We start from the raw sequence: 24,389 nt of genomic DNA on the forward strand, positions 1-24,389 counted from the left end.
TAAGTATACTCGGCCCAGAGACGTGTCTTTTGACTCTAAGGCGGTCTTCCCGCCCCGGTACTAGATCTTTTCTTGCCTGCCTCTAATTCCCGCCGACGAGGGGCAAAGCCCGGCTATGCCGTTCCCCACCCCAGCCGACAGAAACCGGGTCTCGGTCTTTATGCCGTTTGCCTCAAACCGGTGCGACCAGCACAAAGAGCGCGCGCACCCCCAAAACCAGACACGCCGGCCGGGTCTAGGTCTTTTAATTTTATTCCCGCGAAATCTTCCCGGAGTGCCCGTCCCCTTACCGAAACCTGCACGCCAGGGCATATAGGCTCTCAGAGATGGGGCTGTCCACCGATCCCTATTTACGATTGAACCTAACGATTCCTTCGTCGCGCCTCCTCTTCCTTAGTGCGAAGAACCGTACCGGCGAAATTGTTAAAAACGTTCCGGTTCTGCTCCCGTCTTAGCGACCACTCTACTATGTTATTCGCGTTCAGGTTATCGACTGCTATGAATTGTCTGTATTGTGCCCATCTTCGGCATTCGAACATCGTACGCTCTGCGTCGTCCACCTCCCGGCAGTAGTCGCAGTTTGGTGTATCTCTCTTGCCGAATCTTTTTAAATAGTAACCGAAACATCCATGACCCGACATCATCTGTGTTATGTAAAAGTTCACATCGCCATGTCGGCGATCCAGCCGTGCGTCCAAATCACTTATTAACCTTCTGGTCCAGGCTGCAGCGTTAGTCTCTGCCCGTACTTTCTTCCACCGCTGTCGGGTCATCGCCTCGGTCTCAGCTCTGCTACACCCTTCCGCTCTCGCTTTCCTGCTCTTGATCTGAAGTTCTATCGGCGGGACCGACGCAAGCACACATATAGCTTCATATGACAGAGTACGATACCCTGCCGCCACTCCCAACAATGCCGTTCTGTGCATTCTTCGCAGTTTGTCCTTGTTTCTTTGTATCCTGATTGCATCAGCCCAAACCGGCGCCCCGTATAACGCCGCAGACACCGCCGCCGACGCAATCAGTTTCCGTTTGGAGGCCCCCGGTACTGTGTGTTCCACGAATAATCTCTTGATGGCTTTTATGGTGAGCTCTACTTTTTTGCACACATTTTCTATATGCCCACCAAACTTGAGACTATTATCTATTGTCACCCCTAGGTATTTTGTATCGTTGACCTCAGTTATAACCTCTCCACGGATCACGACCCGAAAACCGCGCAGTCTTCTCCTACCCGTGAAGAGGATACACTTGCTTTTTGCCGGGGACACCTCCATGTTGTTATTTATTAGCCTGTTGTCTATGAGTTGGAGGGAGCGATTTGCTTTATCCTCTGCATCACCGATTTCCTTATCTTCCACCAATAGTGCAATGTCATCAGCGTAAGTGACTACGCCGACTCCTTCCGGATAAGGTAACCGGAGCACCCGGTCGTAAAAGATGTTCCACAGCAAGGGGCCTAACACAGACCCCTGCAGAACTCCACCGAAAACCGGAAATCTCACCATCCCCTCCAAAGTGCGAACCTCCGTCCATCTATCAGACAGGTAGCAGTCAACCTGGTTTAGCAAGCGGTCACTAACATTCATTTCTCTGAGCGCCGCTACAATGGCCGTCCACGGTACCGAGCCAAACGCATTTTTGATATCTAACTGGACCATCAATGGGATCCTTCTGGTCCGCCAAGTACCGCTAAGTACCTCCGCCGCCCAGCTAACCACCCTGTTTATCACATCCAGTGTCGAACGGCCCTTACGGAATCCATATTGCTCCAAATGTAGGCTTCCGTTTAGGTCCAGCTCCTCTTGGATCCTGGTAGCAAGAAGTCTCTCAGCAGCCTTACCCGTATTATTTATGAGGCTGATAGGACGGTACTCGCAAACGCCTGGGTTTGTATTCGGTTTGGGAAGAAAAACCGTTCTGGCCTCCTTCCAGCATTCACGGAAAATGCGGTGTTGCAGCCCATAACTCAAAATGTCCGTCATCTCCCACGGTACTGTTCTAGCCAGGCCTTTAATGACCGCTGCCGGAACTCCATCTGGGCCCGGATGAAAACAGCAATCCTGTTGTGAACAAACTGCACGGTGATGTAATAAACTCTCAAAAATTACGCATACAAATTATAAAACTCTCCCTTATATACGACTGACTACTTGAACAAAGTAACTGTCGGGTAAATCTAACAAAAAACACAGCTCGTATTTGCCAAAAGAAATTGGACTTTAATGAGAAAGAAGACAACGGAACTTATGTTAAATCATAACCTTAAAACATAAAAAGAAATTATGAAATTAACATGACTTAATGATACTTAAAATATCAGCTGAATCAACATATGAACAACGATGTTAAATGAAAAAAATACATGAATATACATTTTTTAAATACACAATGTAACAAAAAGCCTGAAAACAAGAGAACATAAAACACCTTATTTTCAACTATATACTTAGAAAAACAAAACATCAATCAAGATAGTATGACTGGAAAACTATTACATTACTGACATATGCTGTAATATTGAAAAATTAGCAATGAACAGATGTCATTAACTTAGAAAAATAAATTACAATAACTTCAGTATAAAAAAGAGTTAATTACAATATAATCACATTAAAGTAAGTAATAATATAAATAGAGTTCATTTTGATAAATAAGCATTCTTGAAAATATAAAATTACAAAGTCCTAAAATATAACTGCACATCAGGAGTAATTTGCTTTAGGTTAATTTACGAGAAGTATTACGAATACAGTTCAGGAGTAGAAAAAGATTAATCTCGACGATTAACAAGTTACAAGATTAAAATTATACAGTTAATTACAATAACAAATCGTAATAATTAAAATACGTAAAATAGGTAAATCACCTATCGTGACTGCACTAAAGTGAATAAATGGTTTTTTTTTAAACTAAACTTGAAATCGAAAGGCATAAGGTACGATGAACTGAATGTTCCACAAATTTTAATGATAAAATAACTTTAACGTAATGAATAATGAAAATTGAACTTGCCTGTAGCAAACAAATATTAGTAAGAGACGAACTCGTGAATGAAGGTAAAACGAATACATACAGTAAATTCCTGGGCGTACGAGTTTAGCAACGAGTTTGGAGATTCTGCATCGACGAAAATGTAATCTGCAGTTCGAGAAGATTCGGCGTCGATAGAAATGGCAGTTTATAGTAATTGAAGCACTTTCAGGAGAAACGTAATATAGTGAATTTGAAGAATAACTTCGAGAGAGAGAGACAGAGCGACAGAGAGAGAGAGAGAGAGAGAGAGAGAGACAGAGAGAGAGAGAGAGAGAGAGAGAGAGAGACAGAGAGAGAGAGAGAGAGAGAGAGTGAGAGAGAGAGAGAGAGAGAGAGAGAGATAAATGCCGCGACTTATATAAAATGCTGTACAACGTTTTAAAACTGACGCCGTACATAACCATTTCCAATGTCTAAATGATCTGAAAAGGTTAAAAAAAAAAACAAACAATGTAACCAATAAAAGTACTCACTTGCTATTCCCAGCAGCAACAATAATAGAAATTAATATCGCCTGAGTCTCTACAAGTCGCTGAAATTCATTTTTTCCTATATCAGTACATTTATTTAGACCTTGTTCTACTAACAAACTTGTCCATTCTAACGCAAACAAGCCGCTTTGTGCAGTACTTTTGCTGAAATTAAAAAAAAAAATCATTAAACAGTAAAATACATACATCTACCTTAAATATAAGAAAAAGAAATGAAGATAAAACTAAGAATTCAGTTACAAATATAAACGTAATAAAAATTATAACATTTTTAGATAATTACTGTACCATTTTAGCTGTTTGCATGATGTGGAGATGCGATTCAAATCTAAAGATACAGTTACGGCACGTAACACACGTGCAATAGATCAGATACGGGTCACAAATACCCGATATTCCTGATATTGTACAGGTACTCTTAAGAATAAAAAACATCCTACGCCAAATTACTAGGGACTGGCGGCTGATGTATGAACATCATTCGTTCCTCTCAAAGAAAGCAACTCTGACAAAAAAGTAAGTTACAGAGTAAACAAGGTACCTCTTTATTACAGCCATAAAGAAAGACTAACGCAACTTTTAATTTTATTTATACTTAACTATATTTGTCAATTACTTATGATTATTTAGGAGGTGGCTGATAAACATTTTTCTAGTATAATCACAAGAGACATTATTACATTTTGTATAAACTGCAAACAAAACACCTGTCATAAAAACTAAGACCGCCCATTTTAACTCGTCGGCTGTAGAAGTTTGATTTGGAGAAAAGAAAATGAAATCTATTCTTGTTTGCATTATAATACACCAGAGAATATCATCAACTGATGGGAGTCAAGAATTACCACTCGTGACAACAAATCTCTTGAACATCCATCATACGTACTGAAATGGCGCCAGATTTTTTTCCCGTAGTTTTCTCATTTGAAATTAGACATTATCAACAAAAAGACAAAGCGGCTGAAATTTTTTTTTTTTTTTTACGACCGGACTAAGGAATGTTTCCAAAAATTACAAGAATATTGGTAAATATGAGTGAGTGTAGGCATTGAAAGAAGCTACTTAAAAGCCATATAATACAGGGTTATCATAAAAGAATGGTGCGGTTTCAGTAATTCATAGGAAGATTGTAGGGAAATTTCTAGATGCTATATCGGTATCCCTGAAAGCCTCCAACCCAAAAGTTTGTTTATCAACAGTTGTAACCACAACGTCAGTTCTTGTATTGTTGTTGCGGTGAGTTTAGCGAGTTACTATGTACTCGGATAAAGACAAAGCAAATCCACACGTCCAGTTGCGCTAAGCACCTGGGCGTGTGGATTGACAAGAATGGGCTGTTTAACATCCACCTCAGAGAGGTCACGAAGAGGGTCGAGCAGATACAAGACGCTCTACAAAAACTAATGGGCAACAAGAGCGGACCACGGGCGAGCAAGCGACGGCTGATCCTTTCAGCGAATTCCTCCGTCTTGCTGTACGCGGTCCCGGCCTGGATGGACGCACTTTTGAGAAAGAAGAACGTACGGATGCTAGCCTCCCTTACCACAAGAGCGGCGATACGCATAACAACATCGGCGTATCGCACCGTATCAGGATGCGCAGTGGCAGTCATTGCAGGGGTGCCTCCCATCGAGCTGCGGGCCACGCAGCTGGTCTCCACATACGAAGGAACGCCGAAGGCGTAATCACAGAGGCAGCTGATGGTCAACCGGCAGGAGATGTGGAGAACGACTGCGGCATGGACCAGGAGACTTATCCCGGACTTGGGACCGTGGGTCAGGCGGAGGCACGGGTAGGTACTTCCTCACGCAGTTTCTGTCTGGACACGGGGAGTTCGGGGTCTACCTACATCGGTTCAAGAGAAGACGGGCACCGAGGTGCTTCTACTGTGGCCAGGATGACACGCCGGAGCACACCTTTTACGAGTGCGAAAGGTGGGCCACAAATGGCCTCACTCCAGAAACAACTGTAGCTCACATGCTGAAAGGGAAGAGAGAATGGGAGGCGGTACAGAGCACGGTGGCTAGCATCCTGAAGAAGAAGGAGGTACATGGAAGAGAGTGGGGAGAAGATTTCTAGGCGCTGGTAAGCAGCAATGTCCCTAGCGAGTATACTGTGTGTTTCTTCTATTATATATTTTATTTTTGTGTCGTATTGTATTGTGAATTAATTGTCTCCATTGTCACTGTGGTCGGTACTCTACGGCCGGCTCGCACGATCGCTTCGACTGTGTGCAGGAGGGCCAAGGCTAGAAGTGACACCGCCAAAGAGACAACATGAAGTGTGGGTTTCATTTATTAGGTATTTTCCTTGTATTGTATGATTGTGGTATTATTTTATTTTATTGATTGTTTCCGTTCTTGCCAACGGCTACGAGGGCACTCACAGCGAACGTGCCCGCGGATTGCGGAAGGAGGAATGAGTTCAGACCCCAACGTTATGGGCTGCAACTGAAGGGAAGGTTCTTCAATATTGTTCTGATTGTGTTTTACTTTATCTTATTTTATTTCATTTTATTGTATTGCAGAGGACGCTTTGGCTCCTTCATATGCAAGAATGAAGGTCGGTTGGGGTGCTCCGATAATGCATTTGGGACCCTCAGGTGTGAGAGGGGGGACGCGGCGGTTTGCCGGCAACCTAGTATAGAGACGGGAAGGGTAGTCTCTCAGTGGAGGGATGTAGTGGTTGTCCAGAAGGAAGGGCTACTGCATCCTTTTAGGACTGTCTCCTTTTAGTTCGTGGAAATTCACGACCGCAGCTAGAAAGAAAAGCGCAGGCGGCTTTGTCAACCGCCGAAGGCTGGATGGACATGCAAAATTTAAGAATTTCTGTGTCCAAGACGAAGTTTATGCTTCTGAAGGGCGCAGACAAATTATCATGCAGTCGAAACCCCCAAATTGCTTTTTAGTAACCATATTAAGCAAGTTGTGGCGGACGCTGTCTCTGTGATGCACAAACTTAGAAGGATTGCTCGGAAGGATTACGGGCTGTCGGGCCGTCAAGTGTACTTGGTGTACCGAGGCGTCTTCGAAAGTACGATCGCATACGCGGCGCCAGTTTGAGCGCATAGGTTGGAAAGAAATAGAGCACCGCTTCAAAATTTAAGGAGTGCCAACCGCAGAGCCATGATAGTATGCACCGGTGTATTTAAAACAACCTCCTATGAGGCTACTACCGTATTGGGAAAGGCTATCCCGATCGATTTAGTTGTGAAAGTTCGGGCACTCATGTGGAACTTGCGAAGAGGCCGGGAGGCCGAGGCATTTGGGATGCGGTTTCGAGCCGCGCCAAAACCGGAGAGCGGAACGGTGATCACAATGCACCGGAACAAAATTTCGTCCGGTTGCCCATCTCCCGTCTGCGGAAGAGGCTACGGAGCCTCGCGATGTTGGCATGGCAGCTTGAATGGCACACCACGACTAAGAGAAGATCCTTGTATAGTTTTATACAGGATCTGGGGGGACGGTATGCCTCGAGTTCGTTTTTAAGGGCGTCGGGTGCCCAGGTGCTCACCGACCATGTAAATTTGAACCGATATCTGTTTCGGTTTCGCCTGGTGGCTGATGAGTTGTGTGACTGCGGGGAGGTCCAGTCGAATGTGCATATGATGTTTGACTGCCCTGCTCTTGGGGGGGGGGCCAGAGACCGAGCCACCCTGGAACTTAGAGGTCAGGGGGAAACTTGGCCGCTCACAAACGGCGAGTCAGTGTGGCGAGAGCCGCATTGTCGGACCGTGTGGGAGTTCCTCCTCGATGAGGTTGCTATGTTCAACCGTCATCGGTAATTTTAAGGGTTTATTAAATATAATATGGACTCCTACAGCTTTGCTGCTGGAAACCATCTCTGAGAATGCGGCTGGCCATCGGCCAAATCAGTTCCAAGCGCTGTTAAATGGTGGACAGGTACTAGCTGACATACAGCGACCGAGGCGTGGCAGCCTAAATTGCTGCCTTTTATATATAAGAACTACGATAGTTTTAATAGTAACAAGGGGTGCGCCTCCCCGATTTAGTTTTATGGTTGACAAGTGAGCGATTGGGACACTTAAGCAGCGGGTGCTGTACGGCACCTTGCTTAATTCGCTCACGCACGTTAGATAGCTCATTAGGAACATTTAGGATCTAAGTCGCTAAACCGATTTCTAGAGGCACAGTATCCGTTTTTGACACGGAACATTTGGTCTATGCTCTAGGGCGACCGAATGGGGTGGTGGTGGGAGAAATGCCAGTTATCTTATTTTATTTCATTTTATCGAGTTGTTTTGTGTGTTTGCTGCCGGTTGAGGAGTGCAATCGCAGCCAACGTGATAGTGGTGGCTGACTACGACGAGAGCAGCTGCCGCAGCAGCGGGAAGTTACTGTGTTTACCGAATTTTATTTTATTGTATGGTGTGTGTTACTAGGCTTAACTGCGTTTTCCTGATGGCGGCTAAGTGGTGGTGTGAGTGATGTTGTGTCCTGTGGATGGGTGTGAAAAAAAATACAGGGAGCGAATCGTGATCGCCGTGCAGGGCCAGGGAGGCAGCCTGGATGCAGAGGACGCTTTGGCTACTTCATATACAAGAATGAAGGTCGTCAGTTGGGGTGCTCCGATGATGCATTTGGGACCCTCAGGTGTGTGAGGGGGGATGCGGCGGTTTGCCGGCTTCGCGCAAGGCGTAGCCGGCAACCAAGTGTAGGGACGGGAAGGGTAGCCTCTCAGTGGACGGATGTAGTGGTCGTTCAAAAGGGAGGGCTACTGCATCTTGATGAAACTGAGAGGACCCCGATGGGACGCCAAAAAAAAGGCAAGACAGGGTGGCAGTCGACTGCCACGACACTCCAACATTCCTGGGCATTGCCTAACGGCAGAGGCCGGGGATGTTGGTGGTGTTTAACAAGATTGAAAAAAAAAGAAAGCAAAGTGTGTTTTATCGATGGCCGAATTAAAATCCGTAATTTTAGTTCAACGTGCGTTTCGACGTGAATTCGGAAGAGATCCGCCACACAAAAATAACATAACGCGTCGGTTCAAACGATTCGAAGAAACCGGATCGGTTAAGAAACAGAAATCAACCGGCAGACCAAGTGTACCGGACAAAACGGTTGAACTAATTAGATGATCAGCAATTATATATATATATATATATATATATAAATAAATAAATAAACATTTGAACTGATGATGGTTTTGGTGTCTTGGAAATGTGAAACGCGTAGACAAGTTGAAATTTTCGGGAAATAGAATCATGGTACCCATTTACAAACGGTAGCTTACTTATGAAATCTACCTAAAATTAACTTCCACCAGCATGGTAGGATGGGCACTGTGACACCGACAGTTCTCTCTACCTCGCTAGAACATTTTGAAAGTGATACAAAATTTGTATCCAAATTTTGTTGGTGGTGTTTAACAAGATTGAAAAAAAAAGAAAGCAAAGTGTGTTTTATCGATGGCCGAATTAAAATCCGTAATTTTAGTTCAACGTGCGTTTCGACGTGAATTCGGAAGAGATCCGCCACACAAAAATAACATAACGCGTCGGTTCAAACGATTCGAAGAAACCGGATCGGTTAAGAAACAGAAATCAACCGGCAGACCAAGTGTACCGGACAAAACGGTTGAACTAATTAGATGATCAGCAATTATATATATATATATATATATATATATAAATAAATAAACATTTGAACTGATGATGGTTTTGGTGTCTTGGAAATGTGAAACGCGTAGACAAGTTGAAATTTTCGGGAAATAGAATCATGGTACCCATTTACAAACGGTAGCTTACTTATGAAATCTACCTAAAATTAACTTCCACCAGCATGGTAGGATGGGCACTGTGACACCGACAGTTCTCTCTACCTCGCTAGAACATTTTGAAAGTGATACAAAATTTGTATCCATTTTCAATAGGTAGTTTTTTAAAAATAAAATCTACCTAAAACTATCATACATCAGCATGTTAGGATCGGCACTGTGACACCGACAGTGCTCTCTACCTCGCTAGAACAATTTGAAAGTGATTGGTGAAGAATTCGAATGATGGTACCCGTTACAATAGATAGCTTTTTTAATTATATCTACCCAAAACTATGTTTCACCAACATGTCAGGTCGGCACTGTGACACCTACAGTCCTCTCTCTTTCGTAGTCTTGCTTCGTATTTACGCATACGAATAACAGTCAATCACCACGCCGATGGAACGCATACATCACGATGGAACACCACGCCGTACACACGCGGAATAAAAAAAAAAAAACTATTTTCCACCAGTACGCCATGGACGGCACTGCGATCATGAAAGTGCTCTCATAATCTCGGGTGAAACCTCTTATTAGCGAATTCGTTTTTTCGCCCTTCTAGCTTGTTTTTGGACAGATTTGGCAATCAAAGAGCATTTTCGTTTCGCCATCTTCAGATCACTACTGAAAAAAAAAAACAGGTTTCATATTCCTTCCACCGACTAAAATCGATAACGGAATTAAAAAGGAATGTTCCTTTTTTATTAACGTACAGACGCGGAATAAAAAAAAACTATTTTCTACCAGGACGCTAGGGTCACTGCGATTATGAAAGTGCTCTCGTAACCTCCCGTTAAAGAAAAAAGAATTAAAGTACAAAGGAGTAATTATATTAAACTTTATAGATAATATTAAGTGGATATACGGTCCTGGGAAGTCCATCCCCTGTCAAAGCGTCGAATTAGGTATTCCAAAATCAACAGTTCACAAAGTTTTACGTAAAAAACTGAAATTACACGCTTATAAAATCCAGATATAAAAACACGCTTATAAAAACAGCAGGAATTGAAACCCCCGATGATGGTGTAAAACGTTACAATTTCGCCGTTGAAATGTCGGAGAGAATAAGTGAAAACGAATCATTTTTAGACGATATAATTTTTACATTACATGCGAATGGATGCGTTAACAGACACAATTCACGAATACAGGGCTCTGAAAACCCACACGCAATTATCGAGAAACAACGCGATTCGCCTAAAGTTAATGTTTGGAGTGGTACGATGAAAAATCATGTAATAGGGCCTTTCTTCTTTGCTGAAAAAACCAATTAATGGAGTCGTGTATCTTGACATGTTAACCGATTATTGCTTTCCTCAGCCGGATGAACTCGAAAACATTCATCGACTTTATTTCTAACAAGATGGTGCTCCCCCTGCACTTCAATGAATGCATCGGTCACGGACGCTTTGAACGAAAAATTTTGGAGATCGATGGATAGGCCGGCAAGGACCCATACTTTGGCCTCCAAGGAGTACAGACCTGACACCTTGCGATTTTTGCTTGTGGGGGTACATCAAAATCACTGTTTATACACAAAAAATTCGCTACCTAAACCGCTTAAAAAACAGGATTAATGAAGCGATGTCAACCGTTAACGAAGAAATGTTAACTAATGTTTGGAGAGAAGTTGAGTATCGTTTGGACATTTGTCGAGCGACTAAGGGCGCACATAATGAAATTTATTAATTATGTAAAAAAATGTTTGAGACGACAAATTTGAAAAATAAAAAAACATAAACCGTAAGTAATTCTGTTTTAATTTAAACCGTGTTCAAAACCGCACCATTCTTTTATGATAATCCTGTATAAAAAACATCGTAAAAATTTCAAAGGCACATCTTTTACAAACAGGGTGAACACCTCAATGAATTTTTTCCCGGGGTAGTAACTAATTATGTATGAATATTTTAGGAGAATGTTATAATAATTAATTAAAGCTGAAAAAAATTGCCAGAGCCATTTTTATAAAACAAAAGAAAATTTTGAAACTTACTCTAATTAAATAACAAACATTTTGACGTTTAAAGTCGCTCTTGACAGTACATACAAATCTTCAAGTATATTAATTACAAGTTACCAAAGTTTTCAACCGAATTACTTTTAAAAATATCGTATTCTTTTTAGAACAAAGATCAACTGATTAACTTAAGAAAAGAAAAAAAAACCACACCGCTAATTAACTAAAAGAATAAACGATAAAGTAAAAAGGAAAACTTAACATACGTCGAAACCAGTGGTAAATTATGATGTGCAGAATCGGCAATGACGGCAGTCAGATGTTTCATCGTCCAATCAGGATACGCAAGGATAAGAGCAACGATAGTACTTTTCACGTACGATCTTGAAGGTCCATCCGAATAACGTGGCAACGTTAGTTGCAATGTTTTACAAATACCACGTACCACATTCTCACTAATACCTTTTTAACAGAAAAAAAAGAAAGGAAACAGGTTAACAAACAACAATGCATAAATTTGAAAAAAAAAATAATAATTAACATCTACAATAAACAAAAGTTCAGATATTTAATCCACCGGGTTGGTGCAGTGGTAAATACATCCTCCCCAAATCAGCTGGTGATTTGGAAGTCGACAGTTCTAATCGTTCAAACCCACCGGGTTGATCTAGTGGTTAACGCGTCTTCCCAAATCAGCAATTTTGACAGTTTTGATGTGTCAAAATAAGTTTCTGACTTCAAATTCGTGTTCTCCGACACCAAAAAACACTTATTAACGTTGTCTGTAATGTCAAACATTGATTTTCCTTCATAAAAACGCTAGTTGTCAATTGATTGACAGCAATTTTGACAGTTTTCATGTGTCAAAATAAGTTTCTGACCAAATTCGTGGTCTCCGACCCCAAAAACCCTTATATACGTTATTTTTGAAGTTTTGTGATGAAACATGCAAGCGCTATATCGTCACGACATGAAAATAACCTAAAACCCATGTTAAATCCCCTTTAAAATTCAAGTGGAGTGGGGGATGACGTTTTTCGAACGGAAAGGGTTCAGCAACGCGTCAATAATTTTGTTTTTGAGAGTACTTTTAAATCAGGAGGTGCACGTTTTTCAACAAAAATTTTGCCCTATTTGGACAATTCTAATCCATATCTATTTATTTGATCAATAAATTTATTTTTAAAAAAATTACCCTTTATATTTCATTCATCCTCGTAATAATTTACGTTACATACGTATTAACGCCACCGCAGCTACAGCTTTATTTAAAAAACAAAGTAGTCAATCAGATTTCGGTGGTAAATGGGCCGAAACAGATTCAAAACAGAATATAAATGCTTATTTATATTTATTTATTTTATAAAAATAACTTTTTTCCCTTCTCCCCCAGACCGGTTATCCATTTAAGTATACTCGGTCTGGGAGAGTGTCCTTATACTCTAAGAGGGCCTACCCGTCCACCGGTTATAATTCCCGCACGGCAGGGCGCCCCCCCCCCCCGATACCACCGCGTTGGTCTAGTGGTTAACGCGTCTTCCCAAATAAGCTGATTTGGAAGTCGAGAGTTACAGCGTTCAAGTCCTAGTAAAGCCAGATATTTTTACATGGATTTGAATACTAGATCGTCTATACCGGTATGTTCTTTAGTGGTTGGGTTTTAATTAACCACACATCTCAGGAATGGTCGAACTGAGACTGTAAAAGATTACATACACTCCATTTACACTCATACGTATCATCCTCTGAAATATTATCTGAAAATTAATTACCAAAGGGTAAACAAGAAAAAGAAAGAAAGTTCAGACATTTAAGTCACCTGTTCTCAAATGTAAATTTTGTGAAAATTTTGTAAAAGTGAAAATAAATATAAGATTTTCTTCCGTAGTTTTTATTTCGTTGGAGCAAATAATGGAAGTATTATTATTTTTTTTTCTTCAGTCATTTGACTGGTTTGATGCAGCTCTCCAAGATTCCCTATCCAGTGCTAGTCGTTTCATTTCAGTATACCCTCTACATCCTACATCCCTAACAATTTATTTGACATATTCCAAACGTGGCCTGCCTACACAATTTTTTACTTCTACCTGCCCTTCCAATATTAAAGCGACTATTCCAGTTGACCTGTATCTTTTTAGGATTTCAATTAACAAACTAAATTCACATTCATTCTTTACATAAGTTTTGTAATCTTATAGGGCTGAATTGAAGGAACTTTTATTTATGAATAACCAAAGTTTCTGTTTTATATTATATTAAATGTAGAATTAATTCCAATTTTATACTTAATTTGAAAGCAACAGGATCTTCATTATGTTGTATTAACTTAAATTTGTATTGAAGCTTTACATATCTATGTATTGCAACTTATAAAAAACGTTTTGCTTCTCTTTTAACAAAGTTTTGTGAAAATTTGATTCTATCTAATTGATAAATGAGTAGTCAAATTTATTCGTGTAAATTAATTTGAATAATTTTTCTCTGATCGTCCAAGTTTCACTTCCATATAAAGCGACACTCCAAACATACACTTTCAAAAATCTTTTCCTGACATTTAAATTAATTTTTGATGTAAACAAATTATATTTCTTACTGAAGGCTCGTTTCGCTTGTGCTATTCGGCATTTTATATCGCTCCTGCTTCGTCCATCTTTAGTAATTCTACTTCCCAAATAACAAAATTCTTCTACCTCCATAATCTTTTCTCCTCTTATTTTCACATTCAGTGGTCCATCTTTGTTTTTTCTACTACATTTCATTACTTTTGTTTTGTAATCACAAAAAATTTCCGTTTTCAGATTTCAACGGAAATATCCATTTTGACTAGTTTCAGCATAGACGTACGTAACATACTGTCACTGAATGGATGGCTTCAACAGCAAAAAGCACCTTAAAACCTTATTGTAACCCTGACAAGAGCTGTTTGCAGTTTCTGAAGCGCTTGCCCTGAGAAGGGCCGTTTTTGCGGCACAGAAGGGTACAGAAGCCAAACCCACCGGGTTGGTCTACTGGTGAACGCGTCTTCCCAAATCAGCTGGATTTGGAAGGCGAGAGTTCCAGCGTTCAAGTCCTAGTAAAGCTGGCTATTTTTACACGGATTTGAATACTCGATAGCGGATACCGGTGTTCTTTGGCGGTTGGGTTTCAATTAACCACACATCTCAGGAACGGTCGAACTGAGAATGTACAAGACTACACTTCATTCACAGTCATACATATCATTCTCATTCATCCTCTGAAGTATTATTTAAACGGTAGTTACCGGAGGCTAAACAGGAAAAATAAAGAAGGTCGGCCCCCCGGTCGAATCTTTTGTTACTTTAATTATTTGCCTGCCTCAAATCCCCAGGTACGAATCCAGGTCTAGCAAAGCTGTCCCCAGCCCCACCCCAGGGACCGGTTCTGTCTTTTTTATGCCTGCCTCAAACCTCGCAGCCCCGGCTATGCCATTACGGACCTCAACTACAAGGCCGGGTCTCGGTCTTAACTTTATTATTCTCCATAATTCTGATGTCCCATCCCGTTGAAGTGACAAATTACTAGTATCCTATTCTACTACCTCCGGGTATCCTCTTTCAATTTCTCCGGGTAAATTATGCCTTTTTGAAACTCTGGAAAAGTCAATTAAAGGGCAAATACAATTGTTTCTTATGGTTTATGAGCTGGGAAATTGAAAAAAAATAGGTCCCAGAACGGTATCTCTCTTAATTTCTAAGATATCCCATGTAAAACGCCAAAAATAGCGTGAATATATATATATATATATATATATATATGTACAGAGTGATTCAGAACGATAGGGCAATACTTTGACAACTCATTCTAAAGGCTAAAAATAAGAAAAAAGTTCATATAAATATAGGTCCGAAAAAAAACGTTTCGTTAGCGAGTTATACAGGGTGAAAGATTTCGCCCGAGTTTTAGTTCCTCCGGGTAAAATAAGGCTTTTTGAAATTCTGGGAAGGTCAATTAAGGGACAAATTCAATTGTTTCTTATTGTTTTTGAGCTGGGAAATTGAAAAAATAGGTCCCAGAACTGTATCTCTTTTAGTTTCTAAGATATCCCGTGTAAAACGCCAAAAATATGGATTTATATTTATATGAATTTTCTTATTTTTAGTCTCTAGAATGAGTTGTCAAAGTATTGCCCTATCGTTCTGAATCACTCTGTACATATATATATATATATATATCTCTGTACATATATATATATATGTACAGAGTGATTCAGAACGATAGGGCAATACTTTGACAACTCATTCTAGAGACTAAAAATAAGAAAATTCATATAAATATAAATCCATATTTTTGGCGTTTTACACGGGATATCTTAGAAACTAAAAGAGATACAGTTCTGGGACCTATTTTTTCAATTTCCCAGCTCAAAAACAATAAGAAACAATTGAATTTGTCCCTTAATTGACCTTCCCAGAATTTCAAAAAGCCTTATTTTACCCGGAGGAACTAAAACTCGGGCGAAATCTTTCACCCTGTATAACTCGCTAACGAAACGTTTTTTTTCGGACCTATATTTATATGAACTTTTTTCTTATTTTTAGCCTTTAGAATGAGTTGTCAAAGTATTGCCCTATCGTTCTGAATCACCCAATACGTGTATATATATATATTCACGCTGGGGAATACCAAGGGGGATTTAGGCCATGAAGAGGTTGCCCGGAGCAAATAATATCCATAAATTTATGATGGACTTATATAAAAGACGGAAAAAACAACTAATAATCACCTTTGTCGACTTTAAAAGGGCCTATGATTGTATACACCGACCATCCATGCTGAATATTCTGAGAAACCTGGGCCTTCACCCTAAACTCGTAAACATGATAAAATTAACTTTAACCAATACCCAGTCCAGAGTGAAATTCAGAGCTGAACTGTCTTAACCCTTCTACATAAAAACTGGATTGAGGCAAGGAGACGGCCTCTCACCACTCCTTTTTAACTGCGCCCTCGAATTTGTCATGAGAAAATGGTATGAAATAAATCCCAAAAATATAAGAATGGGTACTAAGAAAAACTCCATCGCACTAAATTGCCTAGGATTTGCAGATGACCTCGCTCTTTTAGCAAACAATATTCAAGAAGCCAAAACACAAATCATGAGCCTTCAAAACCTAGCACAAAAGATAGGGCTTTATATCTCTTTCGAAAAAACTGAACTAATGGTCATAGATCCTATGTTAATAGAGCACATTACGGTAAACGATCAGAAAATTAAAATAGTAAAACAATTTAAATATCTAGGGGAAATAATAACTTATAATTTAAATGAAAAAGTGACATGGCAAAACAGGACAAATAAAATGATTAAATCCCAAAAATTAACTCGGTCAACATATAATAAAAAATGCCTTTCTGCTAAAACAAAACTTAAACATTATAAAACTGTAGTACAGCCAGAAGTCACCTACGGAAGCGAGACCCTTTTCAAAATCACTCAGAAAAACCGAATTGAAAAAATTCTGAAAAGAGAGAGGAGAATTGTCGGAACGTGTATCAATAAAAAACACCAAAAAGAAGGCCGATGGTGGATTATGCCAAATGAGGTGGTGTATCGAGAAATAGAGACTGTTACTGATACTATGCGGAAAAAAAGAATCTCTTTCTTTGGTCATCTCATAAGGACACAAGGAAACAAGACTGTCAAAAAATATCATTGAAAAGCTCTGGTTCCAAAAGCTAGCAGTAGGATGGATCAAAGAAATTAGAGAAGATATGAAAGAATTGGGAATTTCCCTGACCGACCTACAGAATAAAACGGGAAAAATTACAAAGCTAAAAGATAAAAGCATTAGATTTAAACAAAAGACAGACAAACGACAAAATACAACGAAGAGGGTGTTTACGGATGAAGAAAAGAAAGCAAGATCTGAACGGATGAAGAAATACTGGGCAGCTCGGAAGAGTAAAATAACACGCTTTTCTCAGAAAAGATCCAACTAAAATTGACTTAAGTGGTCCCATGTTGGCCGTAAAAGCATAATAATAATATATTCACGCTATTTTTGGCGTTTTACATGGGATATCTTACAAACTAAAAGAGATACAGTTCTGGGAGCAATTTTTTTCAATTTCCCAGCTCAAAAACAATAATAAACAATTGAATTTGCCCCTTAATTGACCTTCAGGGTCTCGGTCTTAACTTTATTATTCCCCATAATTCCGATGTCCTATTCTGTTGAAGTGACAAATTGCTAGTATCCTCATCTTCTATCTTCATGATAGTGTAGGTGAATTTTTCAAATTTCCTCCAATTTTCATCAAAAGATAGGAGGAATTGGGCAAGTCCACGTCCGATATTCCAGCTCGTAATCTCACATCATACCAGTTAATACATCTGAAGATGATGTGTTCAGGCGTATCCTCGTAATTCACAATACATACATTTGTGGCTATTTCTCAAGCCAAATCGGAAGAAATACGCCTGGAAATTTCCGTGGCCCGAGAACAAGTGTGATATAGTATCCGATTTCTCTGAATTCCGATTCACCCATTGTCTTAAACTTGGAAAAAGGCATTTGGTCCACAGGGCGCCCTGATATTGGTCCCATCTTTCCTGCCATTATCTGGTCCCTTTGCTTGCAATTTCTCCATACCTTGGGAACGCAACCATCTTTCTAGCGCCCTAAGTTCAATGGGTGGATCAGAGGCAAGAACAGATGCCGCTTCGTACGATATGGTACGGTATCCACTTGTTACTCCGATCAAGCCACGTCTATGAATTCCCTCAAGTCGCCTGTCATTTCTAGCAATAAGTATAGCCTAATACCATATCGGCGCTGCATACAATAATATAGATGTGCAAGCAGAAACTATGACCTATTCTTCTGGAAGCTCTAGGAGCAGTCTTGCCAGATAAAGCCTTTAAAGACTTTTCTTCCGCACCACATCTGTCAGCTATATGCGGACTGAAGCTCACGAGATTTATCAAGGATAACTCCAAGGTACTTCGTTTGTGTAACTCGACGTATAGGATGATTGCCCACTTTCAAGTCTAAGTTTCTGATGTGCCTTTTGCCTGTTAAAGAAATGTATTCACATTTGTCTACAGGCCTTGTTCGCCCAACCAGGCGTGAATCAACTCCAGGACTCTATCGCCACTAGTCTCAATTTCGATCTCAGTTTTTGCTGCAATTAATATAACCAAGTCGTCAGCATATGATTTCAACTCCATCTGGTAAAATTCAGCCTCAAAACATCGTCAAAGGCTATTAACCACAGCAATGGGCCCAGGACAGACCCCTGCGTACACCACCAAAAATTTGATGTTTCAAGCTTCCCTCCAAGGTGTTAACAGTGCACCATTCAGATAATCGCCAACATTTCTCTGTAACCAATTACTAATGCCTCTTCTAGCCAGGGCATTCCTTATAGTATCCCATTTGACAGTACCAAAGGCGTTTTAGATATCGAGCGTAATTAATAGCGGTATTCTTCGCGTTCTCAATGTTCCGCTACGCGTGGAGAGGGCCCATTTATATATCCTGTCCAAAGCCTATAAAGTAGATCTGCCCTTTCTAAAACCGTACTGATTCCTGTGTAATCCATCATTACCTTCGAGCTCTTCCATAATTGAATTTGTTATTAATCTTTCTGCCACTTTTCCGATATTATTTATAAGGCTAAGCGGCCTGTATGTAATATTCTGTGTGCGACTCCCTTTTTGGTAATAAAACTACCTTGGATTCCTTCCATATGTCAGAAAACAACTTATTTTGTACTCCATAGTTCACGATATCTGTAATTTCCCAGGGAACTCTATTCACGAGTCCTTTAAGGATTGCAGCTGGTATGTTATCCGGACCAGGGCTTTTCTTGTCTTTTAATTTTCGAATAGCTGTGGCAACTTCGGTCTGAGTGAATCTTCTTCCATTACAATCAATCAAATCAGCTATAACAAGGTCATCAACCGGAAATAAGACAAATTAATTGTGCCCTAGCATTCTCCATAGAGTTAGGGTAGGCAACCGTCGCCCCAGTTTTCCTGTGACCAGCTTATATGCCTGTCCCACGGATCGTTATCGCGTTCTGTGCATAGTTCTATCCACTTGTCTCTTTTCGCCTGCTTAATTAAATAATTGAGGGTACTCCTTACTTCAGCAAATGCCACTGATGCCATTTCATGCGCCGGGCCGCCGTTCCTTAATGTCCTGTACTTCTTTCTACGACAAAGTTGATGCTTCCTCCTCTGCTCGGAAATCCCAGCGTTCCACCAGTAGACTGGGCGACGTGTATTGGACAACGGTATTCTTGCCATTTCACCAATTATAATATCTTGTAGAACTGACGGTGTGACTACCCTACAGTCAGACAGTTTTTTGGCAGCTCTGTCTACAATTTTATTTATTTGTCCACTGGTGAAACGCGGATACCCACGAGGACAAGCAATAGGCGGTAAGGCTTCCTTCATTGTCATCAGTGTTACAAAGTGATCGCTGGCAGTCTACTCCCTGAGGACTCTCCATTGGAAGAGTGACGGGTCCCAACGACTCTCAATCAAAGTGAGATCAAGCACAGATCTATGTCCTCTTGCCTCAAATGTGTAGGAGTTATCGTTAAGGCATACCCAACCTACAGCCATCATCATATTTCCAAATATTTCTCCTCTTCTATTTGTACGGTTACTCCCCGAATTGAAATCTCACATTAGGACGAATCTTTTTGTTGCCCGCTAATACTCTGGTGAGTTCGAAGATGTATTGCTCATATGTATCTAGAGTAATATTCGGGCTTATGTAACCAGATACCAAGACCATATCAGGCAAAAGCACAGCCAAATTTCCATCTCCTCTATAGAGAAGCTGCTATCCTAGTTTGCTACTGACGTTATGAATGGTCACATCGCCAGATGCGTCGGCAAGCTAGTCGTGACGGGCCGCTGTCCTATAATTTGGCTGTTTTTTTTTGTTTTTTTTCTCCCCTACTCACCCCGACCGGATATCCAATTAAGTATACTCAGTCGAGGAGAGTGTCCTTTTATTCTCAAAGGAGGCGTCCCCCACCCGCCGGCTATACGTCCGGCACGGCAGGTTGGCCTCCCCGGTCTCTGATCTTTTGTTTTACATTGCCTGCCTCTAATCCCCCGCTTTAGAGCCAAGGTCCGGCTATGCCGTCCCCCAACGCCTCAGCAGGGAAACGGGACTCTGTCTTTACGCCTTTGGCCTCTAATCGACAGCGCCGACCCCACAAAGAGCCTAGGCTCCCGCAGGGACGACCCCGCCGACCGGGACTTGGTCTTTTATTTTAACCCATACTCAAACTCCCCTGGAGTTCACCCCCTTCTCAGGTACCCGCACACCAAGGCGTACAGGCCCTCCATGGAGTGACTGTCCGCCCTACCCTACTGTTTATACTCCCGTTCTTCTGTCTTCATCCTCTTTGGCCCGCAGGACCTCCCCGGCGAACCTGCGGAACCATTCCCGGTTCTCATTGTTGTACCCCGACCGGTTTATGAGATTTTCTGGTGTAAGACCATTAATTACTATTTGACCTCTGTTAACGGCCCATCTTGGACATATGAACAACGTATGTTCGGCATCGTCGTTCTCTGGACAATAGATGCACTGCGGGGTGGCTCTCTTCCCGATCCTATACAGATACTGACCGAAAGAGCCGTGCCCCGACAGTAATTGTGTCATGTAAAAATTGACATCTCCGAGTCTATTGTTATTCCAGGTTTTAATATTAGGGATTAGGCGTCTGGTCCATTCTCCCACTCTGGACCCTGCCCGCTCTTCTTGTTCTATAATCCCTTCCATCTCTTCTTTCGACATACCGCTGTGTCTGAGGGTTCTGGCTTTTATCTGAAGGTCTATGGGTATGACCCCGGTCAGTACGCACAGCGCGTAATACGACACCGTACAGTAACTAGCAGCTACACGCAGCAATGCCAGTCTATGGACACTTCTCAACTTTTTATTTCGCTGTATGTTCATTGCCCCCCCCCCCCATATGGGAGCCGCATACAGTACCGCCGAAGTGATAGCCGCGGTTATCAATCTTCGAATAACCATTTTAGGTGTGCCGTGGTTTTGAAATAATCCTCTTAATCCCTTTACAGCAGGAGTAACTCTCCCGCAAATCATATCGATATGCTTGCTGAACCTTAAACTTTTGTCCAGAAGTACCCCCAAGTATTTTGTTTCTTTTACTTCATCGATTCTCTGTCCTCTGATATTTAGATTCACACTTCTTAATGGTCTTCTACCCGAGAGGACCAGGCAACAGGATTTATTAGGAGCAATTTCTAATTTGTTATCCTCCATCCATTCATCTATTGTTCTAAGCGCTTGGTTTGCCTTGTTCTCCGGTTCATTAATATCTCTGTCTTCTACTAATATTGCGATATCATCCGCGTATCCTACTATCGATACCCCTTCGGGGTAGTTCAGCCTGAAGATTTTATCATAGAAAACATTCCATAAGGTTGGGCCAAGGACAGATCCCTGCGGCACCCCTCCGAATACCTGAAATATCGCTTTCCTTTCTAGGGTTTTGACCTCTATGAACCTATTTTGCAGATATTGATCTATCTGATTTACTAAGTATTTACTTATTTGCATGGCTTGAAGCGCCTCAATGATGGCTGTCCAGGGGACCGTACCAAATGCGTTTCTAACATCAAGCATTATGATCACGGGTTTATCATAATTTGGCTCAGCGGTCACCACAATGTCCACTCTTTCGTTTCTGGCTATTTCCTCCACTAGAAATCATGCGAAAGGAAACTTCGATCGGCATTTGACAGCAGTAGTTTAGCCATCCGTTCTCTTGTTGCACCCTACGCCTCCATTGCTGTGATCAGAACTACAGCAATCCAGACATTTCATTTGCTCCCTGCAATCACTTATTATATCTCCCTTTGCGCCGCAATTAAAACACAACGCTGACCTGTCAGGCCCCAAACAGTCAATTTCTCTGTGGCCAGTCGACCAACATCTACGACATTTCTGGGTCTCTGTGCGGATATAGGCCCGACAGTGGACCCATCCGACTTTGATTCTTTTGGCCACAAGTCGGACCGCTGCCTTATAACTGGTAATAATCGTGGCATTTCTTGTGTCGCCATAAGCGTGTCTAATAGATGAAATTCTAAACGATTCATTTTTACCAATGATTGATGTATTGCTTCTTGTAAGTCTTCCTCAGTCTTTGATGTGTACTACCGAGCGTCTATCCCCTCTAGATCTTACGTCCACCTTAAGCACCGTGGTGAATTGCCCCGCTTTTTCCTGGCACCCTCGATCCTGACCTCCAATTCGTTGTTCCTTCCTTTTCTTAGAGAAAGTACTTCTCCAGCTTCTTCCTTGTTTATTTTACCTTTCATGGAACGGAGCAGATCCGCGTAGGACTTTCCCTGTCCCTTGATGACTACTATCTTGCTCCCCTCAACCGGAAGCGTCGAGCGACGTGCCGAGGCGGATCTGGATCGACCACGGCTTGAGTTTGATTTCCTGGGTACTACCAATGTTGCAGGTTCCTCGTTGGTTCTATGCAAATAAATAAGTATTTTTCTCAAAATATTGCCGTATTCACCAGTCGGTAGAATATAGGTCACTTTGCGTACTCTGACTAGTACCTTTCTTAATGCACTTACAATGCATCTGGCCGCAAGCTTTTCCCCTTTTTCAGAATCGAAGAAAATAGTAAATTTATTTTTCTTAGTAGCCTCCATTTGGAGACCCTCCATCATTGTAGAGGAGTCTAATGCGATCATGCCTGCTTGGATCTTCTCTGTGGCCGCTCTCTTCTATTTACTGATGTCAACAAATTGACATGTATCCCCGTCTGTCGGAAGAATAACGACTTTCGCCTTGTTCATTGCCCACGCAGACCACCTGCGCGGGAGTAACTCGATTAGTTCATCATCAGACAAATCAAGATTTAAGATTTCTGCCTGATTCGTGTCAGAAGCAGGATCCAGTCTGGGTGGACTGCGTGTTAACCTCTACGGGAAAGGGCACATCAGACAGATCAGTTAAGCCCTCATGTATTCTCCTCAGCTCCTGCTCGTGGACCGCTATACGAGGTGCGACAATAAAGTAACGAGACTGATGTGAAAAAAATGTTGCTTACCGTTTTAGTCATGTTTAGTGTTGCCTCCTTCAAAGTAGTTCCCCTCTGATTGCACACACTTATTCCAACGGTTCTGCCATTGATGGTAACATTTCTGGAAATCTCTTCCGTAATATCCTCCAAGACCCTCGTCACAGCTTTTTGGACATCTTGTGTTGTTTGAAAATGGTGTCCGTTGACCGCCATTTTGACTCTTGGAAATAGAAAAAAGTCGCACGGAGTGATATCTGGTGAATAAGGTGGCTGTGGTAGTACTGAAATTTGTTTTGAGGTTAAAAATTGCCGTACTGACAGAGCAGTATGGGATGGCGCATTATCGTGATGCAGAATCCGATTATCAGCAATGTTGGCACGGACACGAAGAACTCGTTCAAGTAGTCTTTCTAGAATTTCTTTGTAGAAATATCGGTTAACTGTTTGTCCAGAAGGCACCCGCTCTTTATCAACAATTCCCTTGGAGTCGAAGAAGCACATAAGCATGCGTTTTACTTTTGATTTTGACATGCAAGCTTTTTTTGGTCTGGGTGATCCCTTTGAGCACTATTGCGAACTTTGGCGTTTTGTCTCTGGATCGTATTGAAAAAACCAACCTTCATCACCAATAATAACACGGCTCAACAAATCTGGATTGATTTCCGTTTGCTCTAACAGATCGGCTGCCACATTTTTCCGTGTTTCTCGCTGTTGTTGTGTGAGATTTTTGGGGACCATTTTTGCACAAATCTTTCTCATACCAAGATCTTCAGTTAATATTAGACGAACCGTTTCACGATCGATGTTTAGTTCTTCTGCAATCATTTTCACGGATAATCTTCAATCAGATCGTACGATTTCACGCACCCTGGTCAACTTGACATCTGTCCGTGAGGTTGATGGTCGTCCACTGCGGTTTTCATCTTCAACATTCGTTCTGCCTTCACTAAAAATTTTATGCCACCGAAAAACTTGAGCACTTGACATAACCTCCTCTCCAAAAACCTTCTGAAGCTTACCGTAAGTTGTCGTCGTGTTTTCACCCGATTTAACGC

At 41.4% G+C, this 24,389-nt stretch overlaps 1 protein-coding gene across 1 annotated transcript in view; it reads right to left on the reverse strand.

Moving 5' to 3' along the window:
- Positions 1 to 11,591: 11,591 nt before the first annotated feature.
- Positions 11,592 to 24,389, reverse strand: part of LOC142323039 (scoloptoxin SSD14-like) — a 144,540-nt gene continuing 131,742 nt past the window's right edge. The window contains exon 8 of the mRNA XM_075362133.1: positions 11,592 to 11,730. Coding sequence (XP_075218248.1) covers positions 11,683 to 11,730 — 48 coding nt within the window. The 3' untranslated portion in view covers positions 11,592 to 11,682. The remainder of the gene's footprint in view (positions 11,731 to 24,389) is intronic.

This window comes from Lycorma delicatula, chromosome 4 (genome assembly GCF_047948215.1).
Source record: "Lycorma delicatula isolate Av1 chromosome 4, ASM4794821v1, whole genome shotgun sequence".
Classification (NCBI taxonomy): Eukaryota; Metazoa; Arthropoda; class Insecta; order Hemiptera; family Fulgoridae; genus Lycorma; species Lycorma delicatula.